Source organism: Morone saxatilis, unplaced genomic scaffold (assembly GCF_004916995.1).
Source record: "Morone saxatilis isolate NCDOM2014 unplaced genomic scaffold, NCSU_SB_2.0 Contig18, whole genome shotgun sequence".
NCBI classification, from domain to species: Eukaryota; Metazoa; Chordata; class Actinopteri; family Moronidae; genus Morone; species Morone saxatilis.
The window spans coordinates 21,901,854-21,913,993 of NW_023339740.1; the positions used below are offsets into that span (position 1 = coordinate 21,901,854).

General features: G+C 41.3%; 1 protein-coding gene across 1 annotated transcript; it reads left to right on the forward strand.

Annotated features, from left to right (window-relative positions):
• The first annotated feature begins 2,952 nt into the window (after positions 1 to 2,952).
• On the forward strand, positions 2,953 to 5,309 carry LOC118328388 (potassium voltage-gated channel subfamily A member 3-like). Its single transcript, XM_035662101.1, has one exon. It carries the CDS (start codon positions 3,041 to 3,043, stop codon positions 4,592 to 4,594), a length of 1,554 nt encoding a protein of 517 aa, XP_035517994.1. The 5' UTR covers positions 2,953 to 3,040; the 3' UTR covers positions 4,595 to 5,309.
• The last annotated feature ends 6,831 nt before the right edge of the window (positions 5,310 to 12,140 follow it).

Sequence of the window (12,140 nt, forward strand, 5' to 3'; positions counted from 1 at the left end):
GACTGGAAATTATGTAACTTCTTAAACTTATCTCCTTTTCTCTTTACAAAACACTTAATGTTTTGTTGCCATGGAGACGAAGACACAGACAAAACTTCCCATGCTTACTGAGATGCAACTACTGGGAGGTTGTTGATAGCAGCATGATTTTCTCACTGCACAGGGTTAATTTTTAATGTTTATCAGTTTTGTGTGCAGGGATTGGACGAGCAGGTGTGGCTGTGTTGTTAAAACTTAAACTGAATTAAACTGTCATCACCTAAAAATGACCAGACGAGTGAATTAGTTAAGAAACATAAATCTATACGTGTCCATTTTAACACAGTTGTTTGAAATTGTCTGTAACCCCAAAAAATGTACTGTCATGCATTAAGGTTAAAGTACTGCAACAATTTTAAGGTGTTTATCCTGCTTTCAAATCTAAAAATACACAAGTTTATATGGTTCATAAGTAGTGGGTAGTTTCTACACAACGTGTCAAGAAAGAAGATTATTTTTTATTTTTTTTATAACATATATATGTAATGCCGATATCAAAACCAAGAGAGGCAATGTACTATTGTTTTATTATATTCTAAGGGAAATTTAGGCATATGTTTACAGTAGGATGCATGAAAGTTATAGAACAGGGCTCGAAAATAACTTTTCCAAAACTAACTTTTCTCTACACAATAGCACTAACATCGTTCCACAGCAGCCACACTGACGAGGCTGCCTGCAAATGTGTCTGAAGACTTTTTTTATGTATCGGCTCTGTGAGCACAGACATCGGCCAATGCCAATTATCTCAGAATGCCAAATAATCTGTCTATCACTACTAAATAATCCCCATTTTTACTAAATGTAACAGATCTTGTGATTCACAATTATGTGGGGATGATCATTTTTACATAAAAATTGAATTTTTTGGAGATTTGTAGACCAGGGCACCTCTACAGCACTACAGTACTTAATAATAATGCTGTTTTGTCACCCATTTTACCTTTGTCAAAACCTTGCAGCTTTTAGCATATTGCACTTGGCCAGATTTCGATAATATTCTGATTAATTGTGCAGCCCTAGACTGAAACAAAAATGGAGCGAAAATGAGCAACAAGTTATCACACAGAAGCAAATGACAGAAGAGGAAGTTCTGAAATAAACATTTGGAGAAATAATGGTGCTCTTTGTCACCTGTAAGCTCTCATACACCAGTATTTTAACCTAGTGGTGATAAGTGCTAAACCCTGTTACACTGAAATTTAGTCGAAGTTAACTTTTTTTTTATCACAATGTGCTTTAAATAATGAAAGCAAAATGTGGAATTTTGAAAACACTGCAGTCAACACAGTGGTGATAACGCCATTCATCACGTCTTAGGTTAGATTTTGTTTTAGCACATCTGTGTGTGTGTGTGTGTGTGTGTGTGTGTATGTTTTCACTTCCTACTTCCCTGATCTGGTTGTTTGTGGTATTTCTAACATTCAGTTATTCCATACCTATATTTTCACATCAGAATCATGGCCATAGAAACAGCTGATGGCTCTGAAATCATGTCCTCTGTATTGTGATTGGGAATTTGGGGGACTGACACTAGCCGAGAAGGAGTTAACATCACAATAAAAGAATACAAAAATTGTGTTAAAACAACTGATTAAATTTGTCTGTTTTTGCTGCGGGACAGTGTCTTTGAGAGTCTTCTAATTTATTACCTCCCTTTTACTACAGGCCTTCTGCTAAAGTCTGCTTTTTTGTGTGTACAGCTTCCCTGATAGTGAGAGTTTTTCCCATGCCCTAGAACTATTTTTTTTTCAGGCAGCAAAAGAGGGTCAATAGGTTTTTTAGATCAGTGTCATCCGCTTTAAGAGGATTTTCTCAGTATGTTCATGGAGGAGCACTAGATGTTGCCATATTTGGATAGAAGAGAGGCTCAGCTCTTCCTTCGGGTTTGCCAGGTTAAAATTAAAACCCAGACTGGCATATTAAAGATATAATATAAAAAAGAAAGAGCAGATTTGTTGCATTAGAGTTTGAATCCTATTTGAACACATTAACCCTGTGACAGTGAGGGACGCCTTTGATGAAGCCTGTCAGTACGAATTACAAACAACACTGATTTAGCATTTTCGTCATTAATCACAGCTGTAACAAAGGCCGACACTTGAGACGCTTCTGTGAGGCGGTTCTGTCACCACGTGGCTGCTTTTTTCGAGTGGAAATGAGGTGACTGATCCTGAGGCTGCTGTGTCATGTGAACAATGAATGAGGGGGAAGCATCTTTAGACGAATACACACACACACACACACACATGCACAGAAAAAAAACAACAACAACAAACTTGAACGCTGATGAGGACGGCGCTGATTTACAAGCTGGTGAACGATTGTTTTCAGCACCATGGAGAGCAACAACCCCACCTCAACAACAAAGAATGAGACATAAAGATATTCTGTTTTTATTCATCGTGTTTGGACAGTGAATTGTTTCATATTCACCCTTTGTTGTTCCTCGAAAAAAAATTACATACGCTCAGTCAAGTGAAGCAATGATGACTGCATTATTGGGTCTGTGACAAAGGTGTGAGACAGTGCCAGACTTTTGTTGCAGACACACCGTGCCGGGCTATGTTTTCAGACAGCAGCGCTGATCCGGCTTCAGTTCTGTGTTTATAACATGTGATAATAGATCTGTATGAGCTCACAGAGAAATAACCGAACTTGGATCAAACAGGTGTGGATGTGATTTCATCAAGTGTATTTCTTCCATCGCACTTGAATGAAAGTGTGTGCTCGATATGAAGTGTCAAGTTAATTTCCGACGGGGCTGGTTGTGGACGTATGTCAGACATATGCGCGCCGTGGGCGGGTGTCGACGTGTTTGTAAAAAAATAAATAAAAAAAGAAAGGCAGAGGGGAGTGCAGCGCTTCAGCGTGGATACGCGCAGAGTGGTGATGGTTAGAAGAGATGTAAGTGGCGTCGGCCTCAGCTCTCCAAAGCTGTAGGCTTTGGCTGGGAGAGGCGTGGCGCGCACTGTGCCCCTCCAGACCGAAAACCACCTGTATGGATGACCAGACCTACAGTGTGAACCAGTCGCCCTCGTCCGCCAGGAACAGGGGCAAGAACGCGGCTGACAGTCGGGGTTATGCCGAGGTGAAGAAGGGAGTCATGACGGTGGAAAACATGCTGGAGGAGTCCGCCGTGCTCTCGGCGCCCCACCTGTCGGTGGATCGATATGAGCGCGGCCGCCAGGGATGCTGTGAGAGGGTGGTGATCAACATTTCGGGTTTACGCTTCGAGACGCAACTCAAAACTTTCAACCAGTTCCCAGACACGCTGCTGGGGGACCCCAGGAAAAGGATGCGCTACTTTGACCCGCTGAGGAACGAGTACTTCTTTGACAGGAACAGACCGAGCTTTGATGCCATCCTGTACTACTACCAGTCAGGGGGGCGCATACGGAGACCTGTTAACGTCCCCATTGATATTTTCTCCGAGGAGATCAGGTTTTATCAACTCGGAGAGGAGGCCATGGAGAAATTCCGCGATGATGAAGGGTTTATAAAAGAAGAGGAGCGCATACTGCCCAAACATGATTTCCAAAAGCAGGTTTGGCTTTTGTTTGAGTATCCAGAAAGCTCCGGGCCAGCAAGAGGAATAGCCATCGTCTCCGTGCTTGTTATTCTCATTTCAATTGTTATTTTCTGCATGGAGACTCTGCCGGAATTTCGGGACGAGAGAGACCAAGCCACAGTGGCACCCACGGTCAATGGCACTGCTCCCCACGTGCAAAGCCCGTTCACAGACCCCTTCTTTGTGATAGAGACTCTGTGCATCATATGGTTCTCTTTCGAGTTGCTGGTCAGGTTTTTTGCCTGTCCCAGTAAAACCACCTTCTCCAAAAACATCATGAATATCATTGACATCGTCGCCATAATCCCCTACTTTATCACTCTGGGGACTGAGCTGGCCGAGAAGGAGACCAACAGCGGCCAACAGGCGATGTCCCTCGCCATCCTGAGGGTGATCAGACTGGTGAGGGTCTTTCGCATTTTTAAGTTGTCTCGACACTCGAAGGGACTTCAGATTTTGGGACAAACCCTCAAGGCCAGCATGAGGGAGCTCGGATTGCTCATATTTTTTCTTTTCATCGGAGTTATTCTCTTCTCCAGCGCGGTTTACTTCGCCGAAGCAGACGACCCCTCGTCCAGTTTCACCAGCATCCCAGATGCGTTTTGGTGGGCAGTGGTGACCATGACCACGGTCGGATATGGAGACATGCATCCAGTGACCATTGGTGGGAAAATAGTGGGGTCGCTGTGCGCAATAGCAGGCGTGCTGACCATTGCCTTACCCGTGCCAGTGATTGTGTCTAATTTCAACTACTTTTACCACAGGGAGACTGACGGAGAGGAGCACCCACAGTACGTGCACACGAGCAGCTGTGAGCACCTCCCCTCGGAGGAGCTGAGGAGGTCGTGCAGCTCCTCATCTCTCAGCAAGTCAGAGTACATGGTGATAGAGGAGGGCATCAACAGTGCGTTCAAACAGCCCAACTTCACCACCGAAAACAACCAGAACTGCGTGAACATCAAAAAGATCTTCACGGACGTGTAAATGAAACACCAGACGTGGATCGTTTATGGAGCATGGAGATATAGTAGCTATAATAATATTTTTATATATAGCCAATCGTAATGTGCCAGTCCATATCTGTGGATGAACGCTGCGTAATTGTCAGTTTTAACAAGTCATTTATCCTTTTTTTAAATTTTGATTTAAGCTTATGAGAAATCACGAGTCTACTTGTTTCTATTGTAGATTCACATTTGAGTATTTCACAGAGATCAACACATTTATACTGGAAAAGTATTCATTTCGGCACAAGCTGTTGTCATATAAAAATACATTAATTGAACAAGTTAGTGGCTTGTTAAAACAGATATTTTTTTGGTGTATAGTGCCACACGATGCCTACATATCTTGATGTTTATGCGAAAGTTGTTGGTGTTGATGATTGGGATACACGTGTAGCATAGTCTACTATATTGCATCTACCCACCAGTCAAAAAAAAAAAGAAAAAGAAAACTTGTGCTTCGTGGAAAGAAGTTTAATCGTCCAGTAATGTAATGAATAGACTATGGTAATTTATATAGCCAAATGCCTGTTTAGGTTATATTTAATATCATAACCTGTCGAAGATGTTAGACTCTGAGTTTTGTTCAGATTATTATTCAGGTAATAACACGCAGTGGTGTCGATGGAAACGCTTATCATAAATTATAAGTCGAGCTTTTCGTAAAATTGTATTTTTATTCAGAACTGCCTATATAGCCTATATTAAATAAAAACGGATATTAAACGATCCCGACTCAAAAAAGTCATTACAAACCTTTGGCTAAATATCTAATACCATTGCAAATTCCGTCCAAAGCGAGCAGGATTGTTTGGGGTATGAAATATGTAAAGTGTGAATTAATGTGTGTTTGAGGTCATGTGACGACAGGATGAAAGCAGCGTGAATGAGAGGAGGGAGAACGCGCAGAAACGTTCCGCCCTCCCTCTCGCTGAACCCGCCTTGTGATGCAGTCTCCATAACAACGGTGGTTTCCTGGGTAACCCCCCTCTAATGTTACCATGGCATTGTGTTGCATTTTCACAAAGTCTTTCCGACTGTGGTTCACCTTTGTGTCCTTGGAGAGGGAAAGAAACTGCTGTATTATATATATATATTTTTTTTTATAATTTATTGTGAATCTAAGGTTAATAAAAGTGCTTAAATTAATATCAGTCAGCACTGTTAGCCTTTAAGGTGAAGTTAGTAGCCTGAAGCTTCAGGTAATGGGTTGGCAGACATGTAGAAATATAGCAAAAGTCATGAAAAGCTGTTGTAACAGTGCAGCTTCCTTTTTGTGTCAAACCGTCTGAGCGGCTCTGTTTCTCAGATCCATTCTCTGAGTTGGCATGCCAACTAGGTCTGACGTCAGCCACCTTTCATCCCCTACAGCAGACACTCGCACGTGCGCTTTTCAAGTGACACAAACAAACAAACAAACAAACAAATGAACAGCGACACTCAAAGGAGTCCACAGAAAATGAATTACAGGGCTGTGTTTCCTTTTCATGCATCATGTTGGTTTGAAATGTGTATGAGGGGTTTTCAGGATTACAGATACTTTTATAATTCCAATGATTATTTTCAGTAGAAATTAATGTTAATTATTTTCACTGTCAATTAAGTAATCATTTAATTTATAACATAATATATAACAAAAAAGTGCCTGTTTTAAATGAGACGTTTCAAATGTCTAAACTGAACTAACAGTGCAAAAGATATTCACTTTACAACGATATAAAACAAAGAAAAGCAACAAACATTAGAGAAACTGACACCTTTTTTTGCACTTTTTCTCAAAAACAACTCTTGCAATTGTTGCAAATTAATCCGTTGCCAGTTGATAATTCCATTAACACAAATATTGATATAAGCTCTAATATTTATTTTTTATTAAGTGATTAGGAGATTAGATGGTCATTTATATGATCAATATGAGGAGATAGACAGCACACCTTTTATTAACAACTTTTAGTTAAGTTGTTGTGTTGCTGTTGAGCTGTCAGTTCAGTCATGTTGTTTTTGAATCAACACAGACTTCATCAATCTGAAGATAGCTCAGTACTGCCCTCAAGTGGATAAACTGAGCTGTTACTGTTGGGAAGGAATTTGATATTGAGCTTGTACTGATTGTATTTAGCTCCTTCTCATTAGACTTAGAAGTCTTGAACACTGGATATTATTGTGTCTTTATAATCATTTTATTAGGAAACCTTTTATACTTTCCACTCTTATAAAATTCACTCTCTGGGTCCTTCTTATGAACATGATTTTGAACTGAAGTCTGCCACAGAAAATGGTGCATTACTTCTGTTTTAAGTCTCACAGAGGCCAGCAGTAAAATATGTGGATCATATACGGTGGATATTATGCTGTATATCTATGATTGATGTTCACAGTACCATTGAAGCAGAGCTACAACTCCCAAGTCCCAAATCAGTCTATTTGGATTTCTCTAATAGGAATGTGTTATATGTGTATAAGACTTCTCTGGTATATGCTATCCAACATAGTAATGTTACTGGATAACATACTGTACATGATATATATACATAGCCCATATAACATATAAAACAGTGCCTTACGATTATATTCATATGCAATCATTTTCATCAAATGTGGCATTAGGAAGGAATCCCACTTCAGTACATAACAGAAAAAAAGGAAAAATATTTTTTTTTTTTATTTCTACTATTTTTAAACAGCGTTTTGTCCTAGAATTGGCCATGCTACTGTCTGGGATTTGTCATGCAGGTCAGGAAACTACCTTAAAATTCCACCTAGAGGCTTTTAGTCTGACCCATAATTGTTATGTTTCACAGGAGACCAAAGGAATTACAGTTTGTGAGGCAGAGTGCTAAAAAAAAACAACATCTTACTTACAATTTGCATGACTTTGAAGAAGCACAGAAATGACTGAAGGTTACTTGAAATTCACTTTGCAGTGTGCTGGGCTGAGCAAAATCCACTTTTGAAGGATCACATGAAAGCTCACATAGCCTCTTCTATAAGGGAACATTTAAACAAAAGACATTAATTTATTTAGTCCAGAGTAAGAGAAGAAACTTAATAACAGCCTTGTACTCTCCCCAAGCAAACATTCAAATACTTATCCAGTGAAATTGATAGAGATGACTTAAACATACAATGTGACCGTCCACACATAATTTGAAAGCGAAGCACTGGTTTTAACCCTTTGTCCACTGTGGAGACCCATCTTTTCTGAATGTTCAATTACAGCCACCTCAGTCCTACAGGCCAGATACCATGCATGCAGCTCCAGGTGCTCTGCCTCAGAACTGCTGAGTGGTTTTGTTCTCTCTGTCTCCCCTACTGGAATTTAAATCCTTCTTCAATGTATTTTTAACCAAGGGAAACGAAAACGTGTCTGCAAGTCACCCAGCGCCGTTAATCATCTCCTGCAGAGCTCGACGGCAGTGCTGGCAAGAGACACCTGCAGTTCAGCTTGTGTTGTTTGGGTTTGTGGAGAGGTAAGAATAGGCTGAGATATTGAGGCCTCATAAGGAGATCAATGTTATTTAAATTAACAGAAGATAATATCAGTCATTTCTGTGTTTACTCATCGTGTCAGTGTTACATAAGATTAATTACCCACACAAATCCATATTATCTTATTGGATTGTCCCTTTGTTCCATACAGGGAGTATCAAGCTGCAGGAACAAAGTACCAAAATTAGACATTAAAGCTCAGTATTTCTGTTATTGTATTAACAATGGGTCAAATGATTATGTGTAATGTGAATCCCTCAGCTCCCTCAAACTGTATTTACATCTTTCAGCTAATTGGTTTGGTTTTCTGGCCCAGCCTGGTCTCATTAATCTAGTTCCCAGGTGAAGCAGGTAGCAGAGTACAACAGTACACACATTCTTTACTCAAGTAGAAGTACAGATACCTGTGTAAAATAAGAGTATAAGAAATAAGAAAGTATTGATTCAACTTCTTTATTAGGGTATTGTATTCACACAAGCATTGAAAGATTAAAACTGTCACCCATCCCTAGTTATGTAATAACATAAAACTTGCATCTCACTCACTATAGATGTAAAAAAAAACATGCAGAAATCAGCATTAAGATTTAAAGCAGGATGCACACTGACTTTAATGCGTGTCTGCTAGTCTTAAAATGTATCGACCTGTCTAATTGTCTCGCTGTTCCTGTGTGAATGTCTTGAGTGTGCGTATGCATGAGCATGCTTGAGAGCTGCACATCTGTAAAATGTTCACAGCTGGTCCGCCTGAATGCGCTCCATTGTGGGATCCTGGTCATTAGAAAAACAGTACTGAGAGAATGCGCACACACTCAAGCACAGAGTCAAAGTGAATACACACATATATGAGCTTGCATGCGTGATACAGAAATCCACACACAGACGCAGAACACCGCAGTCATCTCCAGAGCTGGTCCTCTGACACCGCCGCTCCAGGCAGACATAAGGATGCGAGACCAGGATCATGCTCAATCGAGGTGGGGGGTAGAGGGGACCCCAGGCTACTCCTCCCCTCTCGTCTCCTCGCTGTCCTCCTCATGCCAACATTCACCCCATGAGAGGAGTGATGCCTCGCAGCAGAGCGCTACCTAATGATACCCAGCACGCCAACATGGGCGGTGTCTGCCAGGAGAGGTGCCGCTTGTCATTCTTGAACTTTACCAAAGCTGAAAACGTTCACATCGGTGAAGGGAAGAGGGAAGGCAGTGGCTGCATCCAGTGCGATTATTCACAGCACTGCACATTTTTCTTTCCTGCTCTGATGATATTTTAATGTGGTACAGTATTTGCCCTAAAACTGTAACAGCCAAAAATAGAAGCCATGAGACATATTGCCATTATTTCTCAGGGTGCCATTCATCCATCTGCTCTTTGGAGAACATGTAATGGCACTCTGGGGGCTATTCATAAAGTTCACTCTTCTGCATCAAGACTCTGTGTTCAGAGCTTTGAGTGAAATAAAGGAAAGCCCGGAAAGCATGTCAGAGAAAGCATACCCCCCTCCCAGAGAGAAGATTTAGTAAAGCTAACAGTGAAACCAGTTACAAAGAGACAGCTGTACCTTATGCTAGACAACATGTCCCAGGTGTGAAACTGTAAAACAAGGAAAATAATAACAATTTTCTATATTTTACACTTTCTCTTATCACAAATTCATCTTTAAGCAATGCAGCTGACTGCAGGAAAATGAAAAGTGCTTTGTCATCGTGCTGTAACTTTACCTGAAATATCCCAGTGGCATCAGAGATGCTGTAGGCGTGATGTCACTGCCCAGCCTCCTCCCACTGCTGCCCCTAGAGATGGTCTCCGTAGCAACCGAATGAGGCTGAGCAAAAGATTCACCCAACTACAGTGGCTATGCTGACTTTGGACATTTTCTTTTGATACTCAGCTATCTGTTTATCTTAAGCATTGACAGACAAGATTAATATTAATGTGAAAAGTCAGATGGGTCTGTTAAGTTTTAGTTATGTGGCTGTTTGATCCTGGAAACTGTGCTCCTCCCTAAGGTGTCCAGTAAGAGAGAGAGAGAGAGAGCTGCCCAGTCCAGTAGCAGTGTCAGATTGCTGCACGAAGCTGAGGCAGATATTTTAGTTCCTTGAGTCACTGGCAAACAAAAATCAGCAGATTGCATCATCACAGTGACACAGTAGCTGTCATTGTAAATCCCACAAGTCCCATAATGTGCATCTGTGCTGCAGCAAACAAACATAGCAGCGTATTCTTTCTCAAACACTGTAGAGCAGACCCAAATAATGCTTTTATTGCCAAAAGATTTTGTGGACGTTCCCAAAACCAGGCTTTGCTAAAATATTCAGGGGTGGAGCAATATGCTGCACAAAGTCACAGCTGCATGCAATGCATAAAGTAAACCTCTCCCCTTGACAGAGCCTCGCTGTGCATGCTAAAAGCTTATTGTCAGAGACACTCAATCAGGCTTATTTTTGTTCTCTCATCCTCATACAAAAGGTGTCTTATTTCTAGTGTGACCTTAGTGTAATATAACAGAGTGTTCTTGAAGCAAGCACTTACCTTGACTTGAATTTCACTTACTCATATGGACACATTGTATAATGCAGCATAAGGGTATCCCTGCAACAGTGACACTGACTCACTCACTGACTGACTCACAGTCCTTCCCTTCAGCATCAGGGTAGCTCACTGAATTGAATGAAGCCGCGATCGCTGTACAGTAAAGTGTGCATGTGTGTTCATTTCAGTCAAATGTTGCCTGCTGTAACTTTGGACTTGCAGAACAAGCAGCAGCCCTCAGACACTGTTATCATGTGGGAAATGTCTACAGGTAGTGACTACACCTATAAGTATAGATAATGAGCTCATGCAGTGGGTGTGGGAAGATTTCTGCAAGGTTATCTGGCTAAGCGAGATGCAGCTTGGCAGTATACCGCAGTGGACCAGTGTCCTTGTGTCTCTCCTAGTGTCTGGCTCTTTTCCAGCATCTGCCCTCATCCTGCTGGGCCTCAATCTGACGAGCATGACTCTCTCCTTTCTCTCCCTTTTCTCTTCTCCTCCCTCTCTTTGCACAATGCTCTCTCTTCCCTATCCCTCCCTTTTTTATCTCCACCTCTTTTATGTCTATGCCTCAGATGTATTGTTAGCTCCAGGGGACACAGAGAAGGACACAGGGAGCTGCACTGCTGTATATTTGTCTACCTAAGTCACCCTTTTTGTTTATTGCCTCCACTTTCCGAGCCTGGTCCGGTAGTTGTATGAATAACCTGGCCTCTTTTGCAGGGGCACCTCAGTTTCTCTCTCCTGAGCAGTGATACTGGAATGACTCATCTCCCAGAGGGTTAAATAAATTGAGTTTCAGTGGAGATGCATTGGAAAGTGTTTAGCAGCAAGGTAGTGGGATTGCTAGATACCCCGGGGAGTTAAAAAAACACGGTAGAAAATAGAAAATCTATAGGAATGAGATCATTTTACCATAAGATTCTCATCTGATACAGCGATGGTTTTGCATGTGAGAATTCACTAATGAGCAACTATACACAGGAGAGTGTTGAATCATCATATCTAAAAGCAGAAAATCTGTTTTAAGGCAGATGCAAAATGATATGCAGAGCTCATCTGTTTCATCTTATTGCATTGTGTTGGCCAGTGAACTAGCTTGGTTCCTTAAGTTGAATCATGTTGGACCTTTTGTTTGCAGCCTTTTTCCTACTGTGTGTACGTGTGTGTGTGTGTCTGTGTGTATGTGTGTGTGTGTGCTGGAAACCTGTGGCTGCTGCAATGCAGTATCAAGGAGGCACAATAGACCTCCAGTGTTCATAAAAAGAGCACTGCACTCCAGGGACTTGGCTGAACAGCACTGACACTTTGCATTGATAATACATATGTACATATGAGCCACCAGTGGACTTTGGGTACAGCAAACTTTGTAGTGATTCTAGTATTTATATATTTTTGTATTCATAAGAAATAACTATCAAATACAATAAAATTTGTCCACTGTATTTCTTTGGTAGGGCTAAGTCTTGAACAGTTTGATATGCCCGGCCTCTCTGTGATTATCC

Bases quoted from the DNA above. Each gene is read 5' to 3' on its own strand.
- LOC118328388 (XM_035662101.1), top strand. From the start codon at position 3,041: ATGGATGACCAGACCTACAGTGTGAACCAGTCGCCCTCGTCCGCCAGG.